This window comes from Amblyraja radiata, chromosome 3 (assembly GCF_010909765.2).
Source record: "Amblyraja radiata isolate CabotCenter1 chromosome 3, sAmbRad1.1.pri, whole genome shotgun sequence".
Lineage (NCBI taxonomy): Eukaryota > Metazoa > Chordata > Chondrichthyes > Rajiformes > Rajidae > Amblyraja > Amblyraja radiata.
The window spans coordinates 107,664,018-107,682,293 of NC_045958.1; the positions used below are offsets into that span (position 1 = coordinate 107,664,018).

The following is an 18,276-nucleotide window of genomic DNA, read 5'->3' on the forward strand; positions in this document are numbered from 1 at the left end:
GGCCTCCACCACCCTCTGAGGCAGAGAATACCTCAGACCCACCACTCTCTGTGTGAAAAAGTGTTTCCTCGTCTCCGTTCTAAATGGCTTACCCCTTATTCTTAAACGGTGGCCCCTGGTTCTGGACTGAAGATATACAGTGTACAGTTCACCAGCATCTGAAATAAAGGCCAACTGCTGCCTTCTGGCAGGGTAGTAACCTCGGGATGTGGATCTAGATATTACCTTGATGTTTATTTTGGTAATGGATGCCAGTTGACGAGCTACCGACTGCCAGCACACTCTGAGCTCTGCATACACACATGCAATATCCACAGTTTTCTGCTTGCACAGCAATGCAGGATAGCCAGTGTATGTCTGATCTGCTGGCTCTGCATCACAGAAACAAGTACCCGCCTCAACAAATACCTGCATGGAATGATTCGTCAGCAGAATTAAACCTTTGTGTCTCCGTTGGTACTTTTTTAAAGTACAAAATGCTGGCATTTTAATGACCGCCGCAATGCTGAACAATAACAAAGAACGCGAGGCAAGAATTGTCATATGTTTTGATCAATTGATTGAATTGATTTTGATTGAAAGATGGAAACAGGCCCGTCAGCCCACAGGTAGACACTAAATGTTGAAACAGGCAGCATCTCTGGAGAGAAGGAATTGGTGACGTTTCGGGTCGAGACTCTTCTTCAGAGGGGGTCTATTGCAGTCGCTTCCTCGAAAAGGCTAAGTGTCCCTCTAAATCAGGTAGGTGACATCTTGGGTAGAACACTGTGAATAGTGCAGAGATTGAAGTTGGGTCTGTAGAAGGGTCTCGAAACAAAACACCACCTATTCCTTTTCTCCAGAGATGCTGCCTGACCCGCTGAGTTACTCCTGCACTCTGTGAAACGTCATCTATCCACGTTCTCCAGAGGTGCTGCCTGACCCGCTGAGCAAAGATCTTGCAGCGGAGCAAGATAGTCCACTCGTTGAAAAAGCCGTAGTAAAAACACTCAAAAGATTATCAAAATTTGAAGCTGGACCCTTTAGAACAAAGCATGAATAGACAGGCAGAATTGGATCACTTAACATCGTATTTTTATAATACTATTTTAAATATAGACATATAAGAAAAGAATGGGAACAAGAATTGTTATTGGAAATCTCCAAGGACAGATGGGAAGATTACTTGTTATATATACTTAAATGTTCGATCAACATTAGACACCTATTGATCCAATTTAAAATTGTACACAGATTATTTTACTCAAAAACATAATTAAACAATTTTTTTCCAAATGTCTCTCCTATCTGTGATAAGTGCCTAACTAAAGAGGCAACAATAGTGCAAACAATGTGTTTCCTGTGCAAAACTTCTGAAATTTTGGAAGGAAATTTTTGAAAGCTTTTCAAAATAATTTAAATTAAGATTGGACCCGAATACAGAATTGATTATTTTCGGAACAATGAAAGCATGTTCCGAACTAACTACATTTCAAAGATGTTTATTAAACTACGGTTTGATAACGGCAAAAAAAACTTATACTTAAATTTTGGAAAGACGCGCCTATCCCAACGTTTAAAATGTGGATTACAAATATGTCGGAAATACTACATCTTGAGGAAATGAGACTTGTTCTAGCAGGAAAACAAGAGCAATTCTTAAGAATATGGTCACCTTTCATTGATTTGTTACGGGTGTAATATGGTACAACACAACCCTGGAAAATAATTCTTTTAGAATTAGGTGATGGGTGTGAATCGTCAGGAATTAGGCACATTCCCTTTCCTTCTTGCTTAGCCGTACCTTTTTTAGATTCCTTACTTATTTTCTTTTTCTTCTCTTAAGGCCCCCTTTTTCTGTGGGGCCTTTTTTTCCTTCTTTTCTTCCCACATTCACTACTATCCTCACTCTTTTCTTCTTTTTTCTTTCTCTTTTTCTATTATAGCTTAAAGTTTGAAAAAAAAAAAAGAAGTTGTACGAAAAAGCCGTAGTAGGTCCTGGGTAATCCTCAGCGCCATTTCCGTAACCGGCTTCCGTCTCCGCTCCAATCTATGATCTTTGGTCATGGTGTCTCATCTGGACCCTGCTCACCCAGGTGCTAGATAAAGTTAATTATTTATCCTTTGATTACCTATAATTGTGCCGTGGTCTAAAACTGCAGACGCTAGCTTCAGCTCCTAGCTCAATATGTATAAAATTGTTGTAATGCAGAACACAGTTCTGAATCGCTAAAGACCGATGCATTTCATTTGCCCAAGTGCGTTCCGCACGCAGAACAGTCGCAGTTCCTAATGGATCGTATTGGGAGTTTAAAATCAAATTATAATCCGATGTTTCTTGATGCAGTTTCTTGATTGTGAATTAGGAATTTATGCACTCAGGACATTTTTCCTCGATTTTTGTTTTGGGAAAATATAATTGTTTTCTATTTCAAATGGTTTACACCGTTAACTAATCACAGCTGAAGTAAACTCTTTTAAAAACACGTTGTTCCTGCAATTTATCATTTACGCGTTTTTAAAAAATATATGAATATCAATTAGCAGAATATAGGGTAACCAGCCATGACCATGTGTAACTATTTATTTTACAGCAAAGAAATATTTAGATTTTAAAACACAGGCATTTTAAGCGTTGGATTACAGTAACGTGCCTCAACATTAAAGGGCCTTTCCCACTTGGGCGACTTAATCCGCGAGTTCTGTCGAGTTTGCCCTCGACTCATACTCGCAGCATGGTCGACACGAGGTTGTAGGAGGTCTTTGTAACTCTTCTTCATGCTCGAGAGTGGTCTCCGCGTACTCGAGGCCTCATCTAGGTCACGGCGTTTTTTTCAATATGTTAAAAAATGCCCGCGAGTAAATAAAGGTTGCCATGGAAAAAATTGATACTTTTTTTACTCGTAGGTTTAGTCGTGGTAGGACGTAGTAGGTCGGCATGTTAGTCGTAGGTAATCGAGGGTAGTCGAAGGTAGTCGCAGATAGTCTTCATCATAGTCGAAGGGAGGTCGAAGGAGGTCGTCTTCGCTCTCCACTATTCGGTGTCCAATTTTCCCGAAGTTAGTCATAGCTGGTCGTAGCTAGTGGAAGCTGGTCTTCAACATAGTCGAAGGAGGTCGAAGGAGGTCTTCCACATAGTCGAAGGAGGTCATTTTTTTGAACTCTTCTAAACTCGCCAATTAGATCTCCCAAGTGGGACAGCCCCTTTAGTGTTCCATTGCTCTTCAAATCTCCAAAATTCGACCCACAATTTTAAAAAAAGTCAAATTCCGTCTAAACGTCTATCACTTTTATTTATTCGATCCAAAATGAAAAGGCGAAATGTTAATAAAATGCTAATCATTACAAGCTTATTTGGTTGTTTGTGGCAAGAATCTTCATGTTGTATTGTCATTTGCTTTTACACGCATTGAAACGAGTAAAGAAAATAACTCCACTGGGCTAAGAGCATCGAGATTTGGAATCACTGTATTCTTCACCCATTCAAACGGGCCCCAAAGCATTGTGTGTGCCGATTTTCATGGGAAAGGGACTTTCAGCCTGAAGAAGGGTCTCGACCCAAAACGTCACCCATTCCTTCTCTCCAGAGCTGCCTGTCCCGCTGAGTTACCGCTGAGCATTTTGTGTCTATCTTTGGTTTAAACCAGCATCAGCAGTTCCTTCCTAAGCATTGCCCCCTCCTTCATGCCATTTTTAATGTTCGAATCGCAGATAATTAGATTAGATTAGATTAGATTAGATAGCCTTTATTGTCATTCAGACCGAAGTCTGAACGAAATTGAAGCAGTCATACATACAATACAATACAATAAAAAACAACAATAAACACATATTAACATCCACCACAGTGAGTCCACCCAACATCTCCTCACTGTGATGGAGGCAAAAGTCTTTGGTCTCCAGTCTCTTCCCTCCTCTTCTCCCTCTGCGCTGAGGTGATACCCCCTGGGCGATGTTACAACTGTCCCGCGGCTCAATCACCGCGCCCTGGGGTGGTCGAAGCTGCCGCCCACCAGTCCTGCTGACGCAGCCGCTGGCCCGCGGCCGAACCCCGGACTCAGTCCACCACCGCCAGAACACCGTCCCAGCCACTGGAGCACCGTTCCAGCCCCGAGACGGATCACCCTCACGTGAGTGCCGTTACCGTCTCAGCCTCGCGCCAGGCCGCCCCGACATGGGCACCGCTTCTCCCTCGGGCTGGGCCGCCCCGGCATGGGTGCCGCTCCTCCCTCGGGCTGGGCCGCCCCGACTGGGCACCGCTTCTCCCTCGGGCTGGGCCGCCCCAACATGGGCGCCGCTCCTCCCTCGGGCTGGGCCGCCCCGACTGGGCACCGCTTCTCCCTCGGGCTGGGCCGCCCCAACATGGGCGCCGCTCCTCCCTCGGGCTGGGCCGCCCCGACTGGGTGCCGCTCCATCCTCACGGGAGCGAGCCCAGTGCGAGTCCTGGCGGGCTCTGCCTCCTGAGCCTCGAGGTCGCCAGCTCCGCCATTAGGCCTCAGCGCAGACGGAGGCAGAGAAGGGGAATACGACAAAAAAGTCGCATTCCCCCGCAGGGAGAGACAGCAAGCCCCGTTTCAACCCCCCCCCCCAAAACAGAAACTAAAAAACAAAACTAGACTAACCAAAACGAAAATAAACAACACAAAAAACACAAAACAAACAGGACTGCAGGCCATTGAAATATTGCTCTGACAGCAAGCAAACATTTGCTAAAATCAATTCCATCCTGGGCTGCAAGCCAAAGCTCTCATCCGTCCTCCTCAAAAAAGACAATGGTTGCATGCTCCGATTCCATTCTAATTTAGTATTTCAGAAACTTTTCAAATACCATGCCAAATCATTCCCTTAATAGTCTTCCTCATTTCTATTTTCAAATAAAGGAACCAACCTAACCCAACTCCGCGCTATGAGCTTTGCTGATTACACATTCCACGGAAGTCGGGTCGGGTTTGCTAAAATGGCGGACGTCCCGCCCCGTTCCGTACCACACGTTAGTCCATTGGATTTTGCAGGAGTGGACCATCTTGATCCACACTAAGATCTTTGCTGCTGAGATGCTCCAGCACTCTGTGAAATGTCACCTATCCGTGTTCTCCAGAGATGCTGCCTGACCCGCTGAGTTACTCCAGCACTTTGTGAAACGTCACCTATCCATGTTCTCCAGAGATGCTGCCTGACCCGCTGAGTTACTCCAGCACTCTGTGAAACGTCACCTATCCATGTCCTCCAGAGATGTTGCCTGACCCGCTGAGTTACTCCAGCATTTTGTGTCTACCTGCAAAGGTAGAAGACCAGGAAAGATCTTGTCAGGCTGAACGGGCCAACTCACCTACTACTGTTCCCAGTAGAGGAGTTAAGAAGCTTCAAGATAGGCACATGGATATGCAAGGAATGGAGGGAAATGGATCACGTGCCAACAGAGGACATTCGTTTAACTTGACATCACATTTGTCATGGAATTTACCTTAGATTTTAGAGATACAGCACGGAAACAGGCCTTTCGGCCCACCTAATCTGCACTGACCTCATACTCTAGCACCATCCTACCCATTCGGGACAATTTACACATTTTTTTTAACCAACAGTCAATAGTCAAGAGTGTTTATTGTGACATGTCCCAGATAAAACAATGAAATTCTTATTAACATCAGCACAACAGAATATGTAAACATGGTACACTTTAAACAATGTAGTAAACGAGAACAAAACAGGTCAGTGTGTCTATGTAAACACATAACCAAAACTATTGAGCCAAAGCCAATTAACCTACAAACCTGTATGTCTTTGGGGTTAAGGGGGGAAACCGGAGCACCCAGAGAAAAACCCACGCGGTCACAGGTAGAACATACAAACTCCGTACAGACAGAACCAGTAGTCAGGATCGAACCCGGGTCTCTGGTGCTGTGAAGCAGCAACTCTACCGCTGCGGCACAGTGCCACAATTTCTGCGCTGTATCTCTAATCTAAACAGGTCAGGCAGCATCTGTGGAGGGAATGGACAGGCGACATTTCAAATTGAACAAGGATCCCAACCCGATGTCACCTGCATAAATGCTGCCTGACCTACTGAGCACCTCCGCCATTTTGTATTTTGGTCAGACGGAAATTGTGGAGGAAAATGAACAGGCCCTTCGGCCTATAATGTCTGTGCTGAACATGATGGCTAGTTAAACTAATCACTAGTCAACAAACAAGCCCAGGGGCCTGTTTCCACACTGTATCTCTAAAGTCTAAATTGTAAACACGCTGCCTGACCAGCTGAGTTACACCAGTACTTCGTGTTTCAACTATGAACACTCATGATAATCTTATGCTGGTGCCATGTTTAATACTAACAATGCATTCCAAGGAATGAGTGCTGGCAGAATCAGGGCTTAAAGGGGCCATTAGAGCACTATTTCTATAGAGATGTGTTAACTGTCAGTGATAGAACATACAGTACCCTCCATAATGTTTGGGACAAAGATCCATCATTTATTTATTTGCCTCTGTACTCCACAATTTGAGATTTGTAAAAGAAAAAAATCACATGTGGTTAAGGTGCACATTGTCTGATTTTAATGAAGGCCATTTTTATACATTTTGCTTTCACCATGTAGAAATTACAGCAGTGTTTACCCCCCCCCCCCCCCCCCCCATGTAAATGAAAGTAGTCATGTTTAGTATTTTGTTGCATATCCTTTACATGCAATGACTGCTTGAAGTCTGTGATTCATGGACATCACCAGTTGCTGGGTGTCTTCTCTGGTGATGCTCTGCCAGGCCTGTATTGCAACCATCTTTAGCTTATGCTTGTTTTGGGGGCTAGTCCCCTTCAGCTTTCTCTTCAGCATATAAAAGGGATGCTCAATTGGGTTCAGATTGGGTGATTGACTTGGCTACTCAAGGATTTACCATTTTTTAGCTTTGAAAAACTCCTTTGTTGCTTTATTTGCTGTTTCTTAAGGGGTTGGACAGGCTAGATGCAGGAAGATTGCTCCCGATGTTGGGGAAGTCCAGGACAAGGGGTCACAGCTTAAGGATAAGGGGGAAATCCTTTAAAACCGAGATGAGAAGAACTTTTTTCACACAGAGAGTAGTGAATCTCTGGAACTCCCTGCCACAGAAGGTAGTCGAGGCCAGTTCATTGGCTATATTTAAGAGGGAGTTAGATGTGGCCCTTGTGGCTAAGGGGATCAGAGGGTATGGAGAGAAGGCAGGTACGGGATACTGAGTTGGATGATCAGCCATGATCATATTGAATGGCGGTGCAGGCTCGAAGGGCCGAATGGCCTACTCCTGCACCTAATTTCTATGTTTCTATGTTTCTATGTTTAGCAGTATGTTTCGGATCATTGTCTTGCTGTAGAATGCACTACGGGCAAATGAGTTTTGAGGCATTTGTTTGAACTTCAGCAGATAGGATATGTCTATACACTTCAGAATTCATTATGCTACTACCATCAGCAGTTGTATGATCAATGAAGATAAGTGAGCCAGTACCTTCAGCAGCCATACATGCCCAGGCCATAACACCCCCACCACCATGTTTCACAGATAGAAACATAGAAACATAGAAAATAGGTGCAGGAGTAGGCCATTCGGCCCTTCGAGCCTGCACCGCCATTCAGTATGATCATGGCTGATCATCCAACTCAGTATCCTGTACCTGCCTTCTCTCCATACCCCCTGATCCCTTTAGCCACAAGGGCCACATCTAACTCCCTCTTAAATATAGCCAATGAACTGGCCTCAACTACCTTCTGTGGCAGAGAATTCTAGAGATTCACCACTCTCTGTGTGAAAAATGTTTTTCTCACCTCAGTCCTAAAAGATTTCCCCCTTATCCTTAAACTGTGACCCCGTGTTCTGGACTTCCCCAACATCGGGAACAATCTTCCTGCATCTAGCCTGTCAACCCCTTAAGAATTTTGTAAGTTTCTATAAGATCCCCCCTCAACCTTCTAAATTCTAGCGAGTACAAGCCGAGTCTATCCAGTCTTTCTTCATATGAAAGTCCTGACATCCCAGCAATCAGTCTGGTGAACCTTCTCTGTACTCCCTCTATGGCAAGAATGTATTTCCTCAGATTTGGAGACCAAAACTGTACGCAATACTGTACGCAGATGAGGTGGTATGCTTTGGATTTTGAGCAGTTCTTTCTCTCCTCCATACTTTACTCTTGCCATCACTCGGATACAAGTTAATCTTCGTCTCATCTGTCCACAAGACCCTTTACCAGAACTGTGGTTGCTCTTTTAAGTACTTCTTGGCAAACTGTATCCTTTTTTTGCAGCTAACCAGTGGTTTGCATCTTGCAGTGTAGCCTCTGTATTTCTGTTCATGAAGTCTTCTGCGGACAGTGGTCATTGACAAATCCGCGCCCCACTCCTGAAGAGTGTTTCTGATCTGTCGGACAGGGGTTTGGGTTTTTTTCTTTATTATAGAGATAATTCTTCTGTCATCAGTTGTGGAGGTCTTCCTTGGCCTGCCAGTCCCTTTGCGATTAGTAAGCTCACCAGTGCTCTCTTTCTTCTTAATGATGTTCCAAACAGTTGATTTTGGTAAACCCAAGGTTTGGCTGATGTCTCTAACAGTTTTATTCTTGTTTCTCAGTCTCATAATGGCTTCTTTGACTTTCATTGGCACAACTTTGGTCCTCATGTTGATAAACAGTAATAAAAGTTTCCAAAGGTGATGGAAAGACTGGAGGAAAGACTAGGTGCTGAGAGCTCTCTTATACCTGCATTAAGGTGGCACCTGAGCAATTACAAACCTGTGAAGCCATGTGTCCCAAACATTATGGTGCCCTGAAATGGGGGGGGGGGGGGGGGGGGGGGGGGGGGGGGGCTATGTGTAAACACTGCTGTAATCCTACGTGGTGAAACCAAAATGTATAAAAAATACCTCTTAATAAAATGTGACAATGTGCACTTTAACCACATGTGATTTTTTTCTATTACAAATCTCAAATGGAGGTCACTGTAGAACATGGAACAATACAGCAGAGAAACAGGCTTATAGCCCACATTGTATGTGCCCAACATGACGGCAATCTAAACTAATCTCCTCTGCCTGCACGTGATCCATATCCCTCCATTCCCTGTATATCCATGCGCCTATCCGAAAGTCTCATATATGGCATTATCGCATCTGCCTCCACCACCACCACCTCTGGCAACACGCACCAGGCACCCACCACCCCCTGAGTAAAATATTTGCCCCGCACATCCCCTTTTCTGGACTGAGATGAGGAAAAACTTTTACACCCAGAGAGTTGTGAATCTGTGGAATTCTCTGCCACAGAAGGCAGTGGAGGCCAATTCACTAGAGGCTTTCAAGATAGAGTTAGATTTAGCGCTTAGGGCTAACAGAATCAAGGGATTATGGGGGAAAAGCAGGAACGGGGTACTGATATTGGATGAGCAGTCATGATCATATTGATTTGCAGTGCTGGTTCAAAGGGCCGAATGGCCTACTGCTGCACCTATTTTCTATGTTTCTATGTTTCCCCCTCACCTTAAAGCAAGGGTTCCCAACATTTTTCAACTTTAATAGCACATAACAATGTTATTTCACTTATTTATGAACAACTAAGGAAGAACAGATACCAGTATACCAGAATCAAACAGTCAGTCAATGAGAAAAAATATGTACAGAATCAACAAATTTACCCCCTGGGTAGGCAAAATTTATCCCCGGTGGGTAAACATACCCCAGGTTGGAAACCCTTGCCTTGAAGCGATGTCCGCTAGTCTTAGTAACATAGAAAATAGGTGCAGGAGTAGGCCATTCGGCCCTTCGAGCCTGCACCGCCATTCAATATGATCATGGCTGATCATCCAACTCAGTATCCTGTACCTGCCTTCTCTCCATACCCCCTGATCCCTTTAGCCACAAGGGCCACATCTAACTCCCTCTTAAATATAGCCAATGAACTGGCCTCAACTACTTTCTGTGGCAGAGAATTCCACAGATTCACCACTCTTTGTGTGAATTTTTTTTTCTCATCTTGGTCCAAAAAGACTTCCCCCCATATCCTTAAACTGTGGCCCCTTGTTCTGGACTTCCCCAAACATCAGGAACAATCTTCCTGCATCTAGCCTGACCAACCCCATAAGAATTTTGTAAGTTTCTACAAGATCCCCCCTCAATCTTCTAAATTTTATCGAGTACAAGCCGAGTCTATCCAGTCTTTCTTCATATGAAAGTCCTGCTACCCCAGGAATCAGTCTGGTGAACCTTCTCTGTACTCCCTCTATGGCAAGAAAGTCTTTCCTCAGATTAGGAGACCAAAACTGTACTCAATACCCCTGGTGTGGTCTCACCAAGGCCCAGTACAACTGCAGTAGAACCTCCCTGCTCCCATACTCAAATCCTTTTGCTATGAATGCTAACATACCATTCGCTTTCTTTACTGCCTGCTGCACCTGCATGCCTACTTTCAATGACTGGTGTACCATGACACCCAGGTCTCTTTGATATTTTCATCTGGGAAAATTGGTTCTGACAGTCTATCCTCTCTATGTCTCATTATTTTATATACCTCCATCAGATCCTCAACCTCCAGCGTTTTGGAGGAAAAAGGTGTCAAAGGTTGCGGGTAGAAGGCAGAGAATAGGGTTGAGAGGGAAAGTTGAATTTGAGGAAGGACATTCTTGCTATTGAGGGAATGCAGCGTAGGTTCAGAAGGTTAATTCCCCGGATGGCGGGACTTTCATATGCTGAGGGAATGGAGCAGCTGGGCTTGTATACTCTGGAATTTAGAAGGATGAGAGGATATCTTATTGAAACATATAAGGTAACTAGACTAAGTGGAGGACTGGTCCCCCAACGCAATATTCCACCTCTCCACCAATTCCAATATTGGTGGCCAGTGGGGGGGGGGGGGGGGGGGGGGGGGGGGGGCGGGGGGGCGGGGGAGGAGGGGCTTTCAGGAGCGCTAGTATGAGTGTTGTGGGCTGAAGGGACTGGTTTCCAGAGGACGAGTACGGACATTGTGGACCAAATGGATTCTTGGGCAGGCGGCTCAGTCACTCAAGCCTGTTGTGCTGGTAGCTCACTCACTCACGGCTGGTGGGCTGGCAGTTGACTCACGGCTATTCCTTGAAATTCCATTTCAAGCAGGGTGCAAGGCCACCAAATTCAAGTGCAGTTTCTTACCACTTCAAACAGGGTGCAAGGCCACCAAATTCAAGCGCAGTTTCTTACCATTTCAAGCAGGGTGCAAGGCCACCAAATTCAAGTGCAGTTTCATACCATTTTGAGCAGGGTGCAAGGCACTAAAGGAAGCGAGTCGCGACCTTTCCCTCCTCCATCTTGCAGAGACTGAGCCATGCCCACATTTCTGGGTTTTATAGTCCCTCCCACCTGAAGGGGCATGGCCTTCATGGCGTGAATGACAGGAGAGAGAATCTCAACATTTTTTAAACACAGATAACTCTTTTATTTTTCATCAATGGGAAAAGTCCTCGGCACCTGATGAGCGGAGGGGGACTCTGAGTAAGATGGCCAAAAATCACAGCCGTACATGGTAGCATTTTTTCTAAAATCAATATAAAGCGCAAACAGAGAGTGGTCAAGATTAGACTTTTAATTATATAGAAGGCAAGGCAACATTAATTAGGCAAGGCAACTTTAATTAAAGCAAGGCAACTTTAATTAGGCAAGGCAACTTTAATTGGGCAAGGCAACTTTAACATTTCAAAACCAAAGGCAACACAGCTTTAGCATTTCCAAACCAAAGGCAACACAACTTTAGCATTTCCAAACCAAAGGCAACACAGCTTTAGCATTTCCAAACTATATTTTCAAACCACATTAAGGGCACTGACAGGTCTGTAAAATCACTTACAGTTTAGTTGACATGTGTGCAGTGTTATTCACAGCTCAGACTGAGAGACGTAACCCTCTCACTCCCCCATCTTGCAGAGTGACTAAGGCACTCAACACTTCTGGTTTTATAGTCCCTCAGGAAGAGGCGTTGCCTTCAGGAGGGAGAATCTCAACATTTTTTAAACACTAATAATAGACAATAGACAATAGTACCCCGTTCTTGCCTTCTCCCCATATCCCCTGACTCTATTTTTAAGAGCCCTATCTAGCTCTCTCTTGAAAGCATCCAGAGAATCTGCCTCCACCATCCTCTGAGGCAGAGAATTCCACAGACTCACCACTCTCTGTGAGAAAAAGTGTTTCCTTGTCTCCGTTCCAAATGGCTTACTCCTTATTCTTAAACTGTGGTCCCTGATTCTGGACTCCCCCAACATCGGGAACATGTTTCCTGCCTCTAGCGTGTCCAAACCCTTAACAATCTTATATGTTTCAATTATATTCCCTCTCATCTTTCTAAACTCCTGAGTGTACAAGCCCAGCTGCCCCATTCTCTCAGCATATGACAGTCCCGCCATCCCGGGAATTAACCTTGTAAACCTACGCTGCACTCCCTCAATAGCAAGAATGTCCTTCCTCAAATTAGGGGACCATAACTGTATACAATACTCCAGGTATGGTCTCATTAGGGCTCAGTACAACTGCAGAAGGGCCACTTTGCTCCTATATTCGATTCCTCTAGTTATAAAGGCCAACATGCCATTTGCTTTCTTCATTGCCTGCTGTACCTGCATGCTTACTTTCATAGACTGATGAACAAGGACCCCCAGATTCCGTTGTACTTCCCCTTTTATTTCTCTTTTATAACTCTCTATAACTCTTTTATTTTTTGTCGATGGGAAAAATCCTCTTATCCTGCGCAGCGGAGGGGTACTCTGAGTAAGATGGCCAAAAACCACAGCCGTAAGTGGCAGTGTTTTTTTCTAAAATCAATATACAGAACAACAGGAAGTGGTCAAGATCAGACTTTTAGTAATATAGATTAAGGGTTTAGACACGCTAGAGGCAGGAAACATGTTCCCGATGTTGGGGAGTCCAGAATCAGGGGCAAGAGTTTAAGAATAAGGGGTAAGCCATTTAGAAATGAGACGAGGAAACACTTTTTCTCACCAAGAGTTTGAGTCTGTGGAATTCTCTGCCTCAGAGGGCGGTGGAGGCCGGTTCTCTGGATACTTTCAAGAGAGAGCTAGATAGGGCTCTTAAAGATAGAGTCAGGGGATATGGGGAGAAGGCAGGAACGGGGTACTGATTGTGGATGATCAGCAATGATCACATTGAATGGCGGTGCTGGCTCGAAGGGCCGAATGGTCTACTCCTGCACCTATTGTCTATTGTCGATTGAATGAATGGCGGAGTTGACTCGATGGGCTGAGTGGCCTAATTTTGCTCCAATTCCTTGTGGTCCTATTGTCTTAAAAGAATCCAAGTATGTCCAACCTCTCTTTATAGCTATAGGAAGGAACTGCAGATGCTGGTTTATGCCAAAGATAGACACAGAGTGCTGGAGTAACTTAGCGGGTCAGGCAGCATCTCTGGAAAACATGGGTAGGTGACGTTTTGGGTTAGAACCCTTCATCAGACTGAAAGATAAATGGTGGATTTGGGGGGGGGGGGGTAATCTATAGGTGAGGAAATGCTAGAACAAATCAGGGCCGGCAAAAGATGACCTCAGGAGTGGAGGAGCCCACAATGGTCCATTGTTGGCCGGATACAAAGATTCCAACCGTGGAACTAGTAGGAGCACTGGGTTTAGTTTAGTTTAGAGATAGTTTAGAGATCTGGCCCCCACATATCTCATTGACCTCCTCTCCCCCTACCAACCCTCACGGTCCCTCAGATCCACATCAGCCGGTCTCCTCTCCATCCACAAGTCCAACCTCCGCAGTTTTGGGGACAGAGCCTTCTCCAGGGCAGCTCCCAGGCTCTGGAACTCCCTCCCCCAACTGATCCGCAATTCCGTGTCCCTCCCCATCTTCCAGTCCCGCCTCAAGACCCAACTCTTCACCTCTGCCTATCCTTAGCCCCACGTCCCCGTCCCTTTTCATCTGTGCATTAATTGCCTCATGCTGTGTTTTGTATTGAATTCTGTCTTTACTTTGTGTACTAGTCATGTCTCTACTATTTATTTCATTCCCCTTACATGTTTTTCCTATACATGCTCAATTTTTGTAAGGTGTCCTTGAGACTCTTGAAAGGCGCCCATAAATAAAATGTATTATTATTATTATTATACAGTGCGCAAACAGGCCCTTCGGCCCACCGAGTCCGCACCGACCAGCGATCCCCGCACATTAACTCTACACTACACACTAGGGGCAATTTTACATTCATACCCAAGCCAATTAACCTACAAACCTGTGCGTACGGGGAGAACATACAAACTCCGCACAGACAGCACCCGTAGTCAGTATTGAACCTGGGTCTCTGGCACTGGGAGGCAGTAGTTCCACTGCTGCTCCACCGTGCAGCCCGAAGGTTGTGAACAGTGGAACTACTAGTTGCCTGAAGAAGGGTCCCGACCTGAAACGTCACCCATCCCTTTTCCCCCAGAGATGCTGCCTGACCCACTGAGTTACTCCACCACTTTATGTCTATCCTACCAACTTCCAGAGAAACCAATCCAAGTTTGTCCAATCTCTCTCATGGTGGCTAGCAGTCTAGTATGATATTCATTCCGAAGAAGGTCACTACCGAGAACGTCACCTATCCACGTCCTCCAGAGATGCTGCCTGACCCGTTGAGTTACTCCAGGACTCTGTGAAACGCCACCTATCCATGTTCTCCACAGATGCTGCCTGACCCGCTGAGTAACTCCAGCACTCTGTGAAACGTCACCTATCCATGTTCTCCACAGATGCTGCCTGACCCGCTGAGTTACTCCAGCACTCTGTGAAACGTCACCTATCCATGTTCTCCACAGATGCTGCCTGACCCGCTCAGATACTCCAGCACTTTGTGTCTATCTTTGGTATAAACCAGCATCTGCAGTTCTTTCCTAAATCATTCTGGTAAATTAGTTGTCAGCTGAACTACATATTACATTTAAACCGTTTTATTAACAGATTGCATGATTGTTTCGTATTTTCACAGATCTCTCCTTTACTTTAATACATTTAATATTTAATTTTTTAACTCTTAATTTATGTCATTGAATAGTAAATTTAAAAAAAACAATTTGTCATTTACTATTTAATTAAAAAACCCTTAATTTGCCTTTTAATATTTAATTTTAAAAACTCTTAATTTAAGTAATTCACTATGTAATTAAAAAAAACAATTTAAGTAATTTACTATTTAATTTTTGTTAACTTTAATTTGTCATTTAATGTTTAATTAAAAAAGCCTTTAATTTAAGTCATTTAATATTTCATTAAAAAAAACATTTAAGTGATTTAATATTAAATTAAAAACCTTAAATTTAAGTCATTGAATTTAAAAAAAAAACGGATTTAAGTAATTTAATATTTAATGTAAAAGACCCTTAAATTTAAGTGGTTTAATATGTTTAATAACCCACTGGACAATGTTAAAGTTTGATTAACACTTTAATTTTTTAAAAGTTCAATTGTGAATAAAAAAAAAAAATTCAAGTTGAATTGTGAATTAAAACATTAAATTCAAGTTCAATTGTGAATTAAAACATTAAATTCGTTCCGTCTTTTTGTTTAGCAAATCACTTACCGGTCATGAGGGAGTAATAATTGGGATAGGATAAGGTGGGGAAATCGGGGGTTAGGTGTTGGACCCTGGCGCCCATTTGCACCATCTCTCGCATCCCCGGCAAACTCTGCAGCGCCTTGTCGCCGATGTAGTCATAGCGAAAGCCGTCGATGAGGAAAACGAGCAGCTTTCTGCTGGCGGAGCATGAAGAGAGGAGGAGAAGGGAGGCGAGGGCGACAGCACCAAGTGCTCTGTGTGTGTCCATGGTCCGCGATTCCCACACTGGCACTGGGTCACTGCTGATGTGAAGCGGACAGTTTCACTGTCTGCAAGGGGTGGGGTGGGGGTGGGGTGACACACACCACAACCCAGAGACAACACAATAAGCAGCCGCGCACCAATCTCACAAACATGAACTCAACCGGAAAACTCATCGGGAAATAATGGAGTGGCGATCCCACACTGAACATAGACGTGCTGCAGCCAGGGACATTAAACTCAGGAGGATGAGGGGTGATCTTACAGAGAAGTGTGTGTGTGTGCAAGATCATGAAAGGAATAGCTATGGTAAATTGTGCAGGAAGGAACTGCAGTTGCTGGTTTGCACCGAAGACAGACACAAAATCTCCAGAAGAAGGGTCTCGACCCAAAACGTCATCCATTTCTTCAATCTAAAGATGCTGCCTTTACTGCTGAGCATTACTCCAGCATTTTGTGACGATAAGGGAAATTTTCACCCAGAGAAAGGGGACTGATAACCAGATTACACAGGTTTAGTTAAGTGTTTTATTGTCATATGTCACAGATTAGATAGAACAATTAAATTCTTACTTGCATCAGCACAATAGAATGTGTAAACATCTATATTACTAAAAGTCTGATCTTGACCACTTCCTGTTGTTCTGTATATTGATTTTAGAAAAAAAACGTTGCCACTTATGGCTGTGATTTTTGGCCATCTTACTCCCCCTCCGCTCCCCCTCAGGTTTCTCAATGGTCCTTCCATAATAATAATAATATAATAATAATAATAACTTTATTTATAAAGCACTTTAAACAACCGCAGTTGCCACAAAGTGCTGTACATGAGAACTAATAGACAATAGACAATAGACAACAGGTGCAGGAGTAGGCCATTCGGCCCTTCGAGCCAGCACCGCCATTCAATGTGTTCATGGTTGATCATCCACAATCAGTACCCCGTTCCTGCCTTCCCGCCATATCCCCTGACTCTGCTATCTCTAATAGCTCTAACTTTACCAAGTACAATAGGTAGAGCAAAGGGGAAGATACAGAGTACAGAATATAGTTCTCAGCATTGTAGCGCATTAGTCCCATGGACAAAGTCCAATGTCCGCAATGTGGTAGAGGTGAATCGGACAGTACCCTAGCTTATGCTTTTCCATGCAGAGAGTTGTGAGTCTATGGAATTTTCTGTCTCAGAGGGCGGTGGAGGCCGGTTCTTTGGATACTTTCAAGAGAGAGCTAAATAGGGCACTTAAAGATAGCGGAGTCAGGGGATATGGGGAGAAGGCAGGAACGGGGTACTGATTGTGGATGATCAGCCATGATCACATTGAATGGCGGTGCTGGCTCGAAGGGCCGAATGGCCTACCCTGCACCTATTGTCTATTGTCTATTATGGAAGGACCATTGAGAAACTGATAATTTGATATTTATAAAAATGAAAACAATTACTTTGGGTCAGCATTTTCTACTTAAGATAAACTCAAAGGGCATAGTGACATTTAACATGACACATAGCATAGTACAGCCCAGCAACAGGCTCTTAAAACAACAATATCTGGGCCAAACATGATGCCAATCTAAACTAATCTCCTCTCCCTCGAAACAGGCCCTTCGGCCCACCAAGTCCACACCGACCAGTGATCCCTGTACATTAACACTCTCCTACACACACTAGGGACAGTTTACATTTTTACCAAGCCAATTAACCTACAAACCTGTACGTCTTTGGAGTGTGGGAGGAAACCGAAGATCTCGGAGAAAACCCACGCAGGTCACGGGGAGAACATACAAACTCCGTACAGACAAGCACCCGATGTCAGGATCGAACCCAGGTCTCTGGCGCTGTGAGGCAGTAACTCTACCGCTGCGCCACCATGCCTCCCCATCTGTGGAGTGACGTTTCGGGTCGGGACCGTTCTTCTGGCTTGCAGTGTCATCAAATGTGTTCACTCACCACATGCAAATGATCCTTAATAATCTGTGAAGCACGAATTAAATAGATCAAAAATCACTGGTGTTGGTCTGTTGTCGTTTTCACATGGGGGAGCTGTAGTCATTATTTCTGCTTGTGTTTTAAAAGCCCCTCAAAAATTAGCTTATCTCACAAATATTTAGTCAGTAAATCAAATGTGCTGGTGGCGTAGTTCCATCAAAGTAACCGGGATGTAAGTGTCGAGAGATTCTAACTTAAAGTTATTTTAAGTTACTTAAAATTGGGTCACTTACATTTGGAGAACGGGACACTGATTAGAGTCATAGAGTGACACAGCGTGGAGACAGGCCCTTTGGCCCAACTTGCCCACACCGACCAACATGTCCCATCTACACTAGTCCCACCTACCTGTGTTTGGCCCATATCCCTCTATACCTGTCGTATCCACGTACCTGTCCAACAGAATATAATGGAAAATTCATCTTCAGCTGTGTATTGGGCGTCAAGGTGGCGCAGCGGTAGAGTTGCTGCCTCACGGCGCCAGAGACCCGGGTTCGATCCTGACTACGGGTGCTGTCTGGATG

General features: G+C 44.4%; 1 protein-coding gene across 1 annotated transcript in view; it reads right to left on the minus strand.

Moving 5' to 3' along the window:
- The window catches only part of enpp6 (ectonucleotide pyrophosphatase/phosphodiesterase 6), a 55,067-nt gene extending 39,208 nt beyond the window's left edge, over positions 1 to 15,859 (minus strand). Inside the window, exon 1 of the mRNA XM_033018535.1 lies at positions 15,532 to 15,859. Coding sequence (XP_032874426.1) covers positions 15,532 to 15,775 — 244 coding nt within the window. The 5' untranslated portion in view covers positions 15,776 to 15,859. The remainder of the gene's footprint in view (positions 1 to 15,531) is intronic.
- Between the last annotated feature and the right edge of the window lie 2,417 nt (positions 15,860 to 18,276).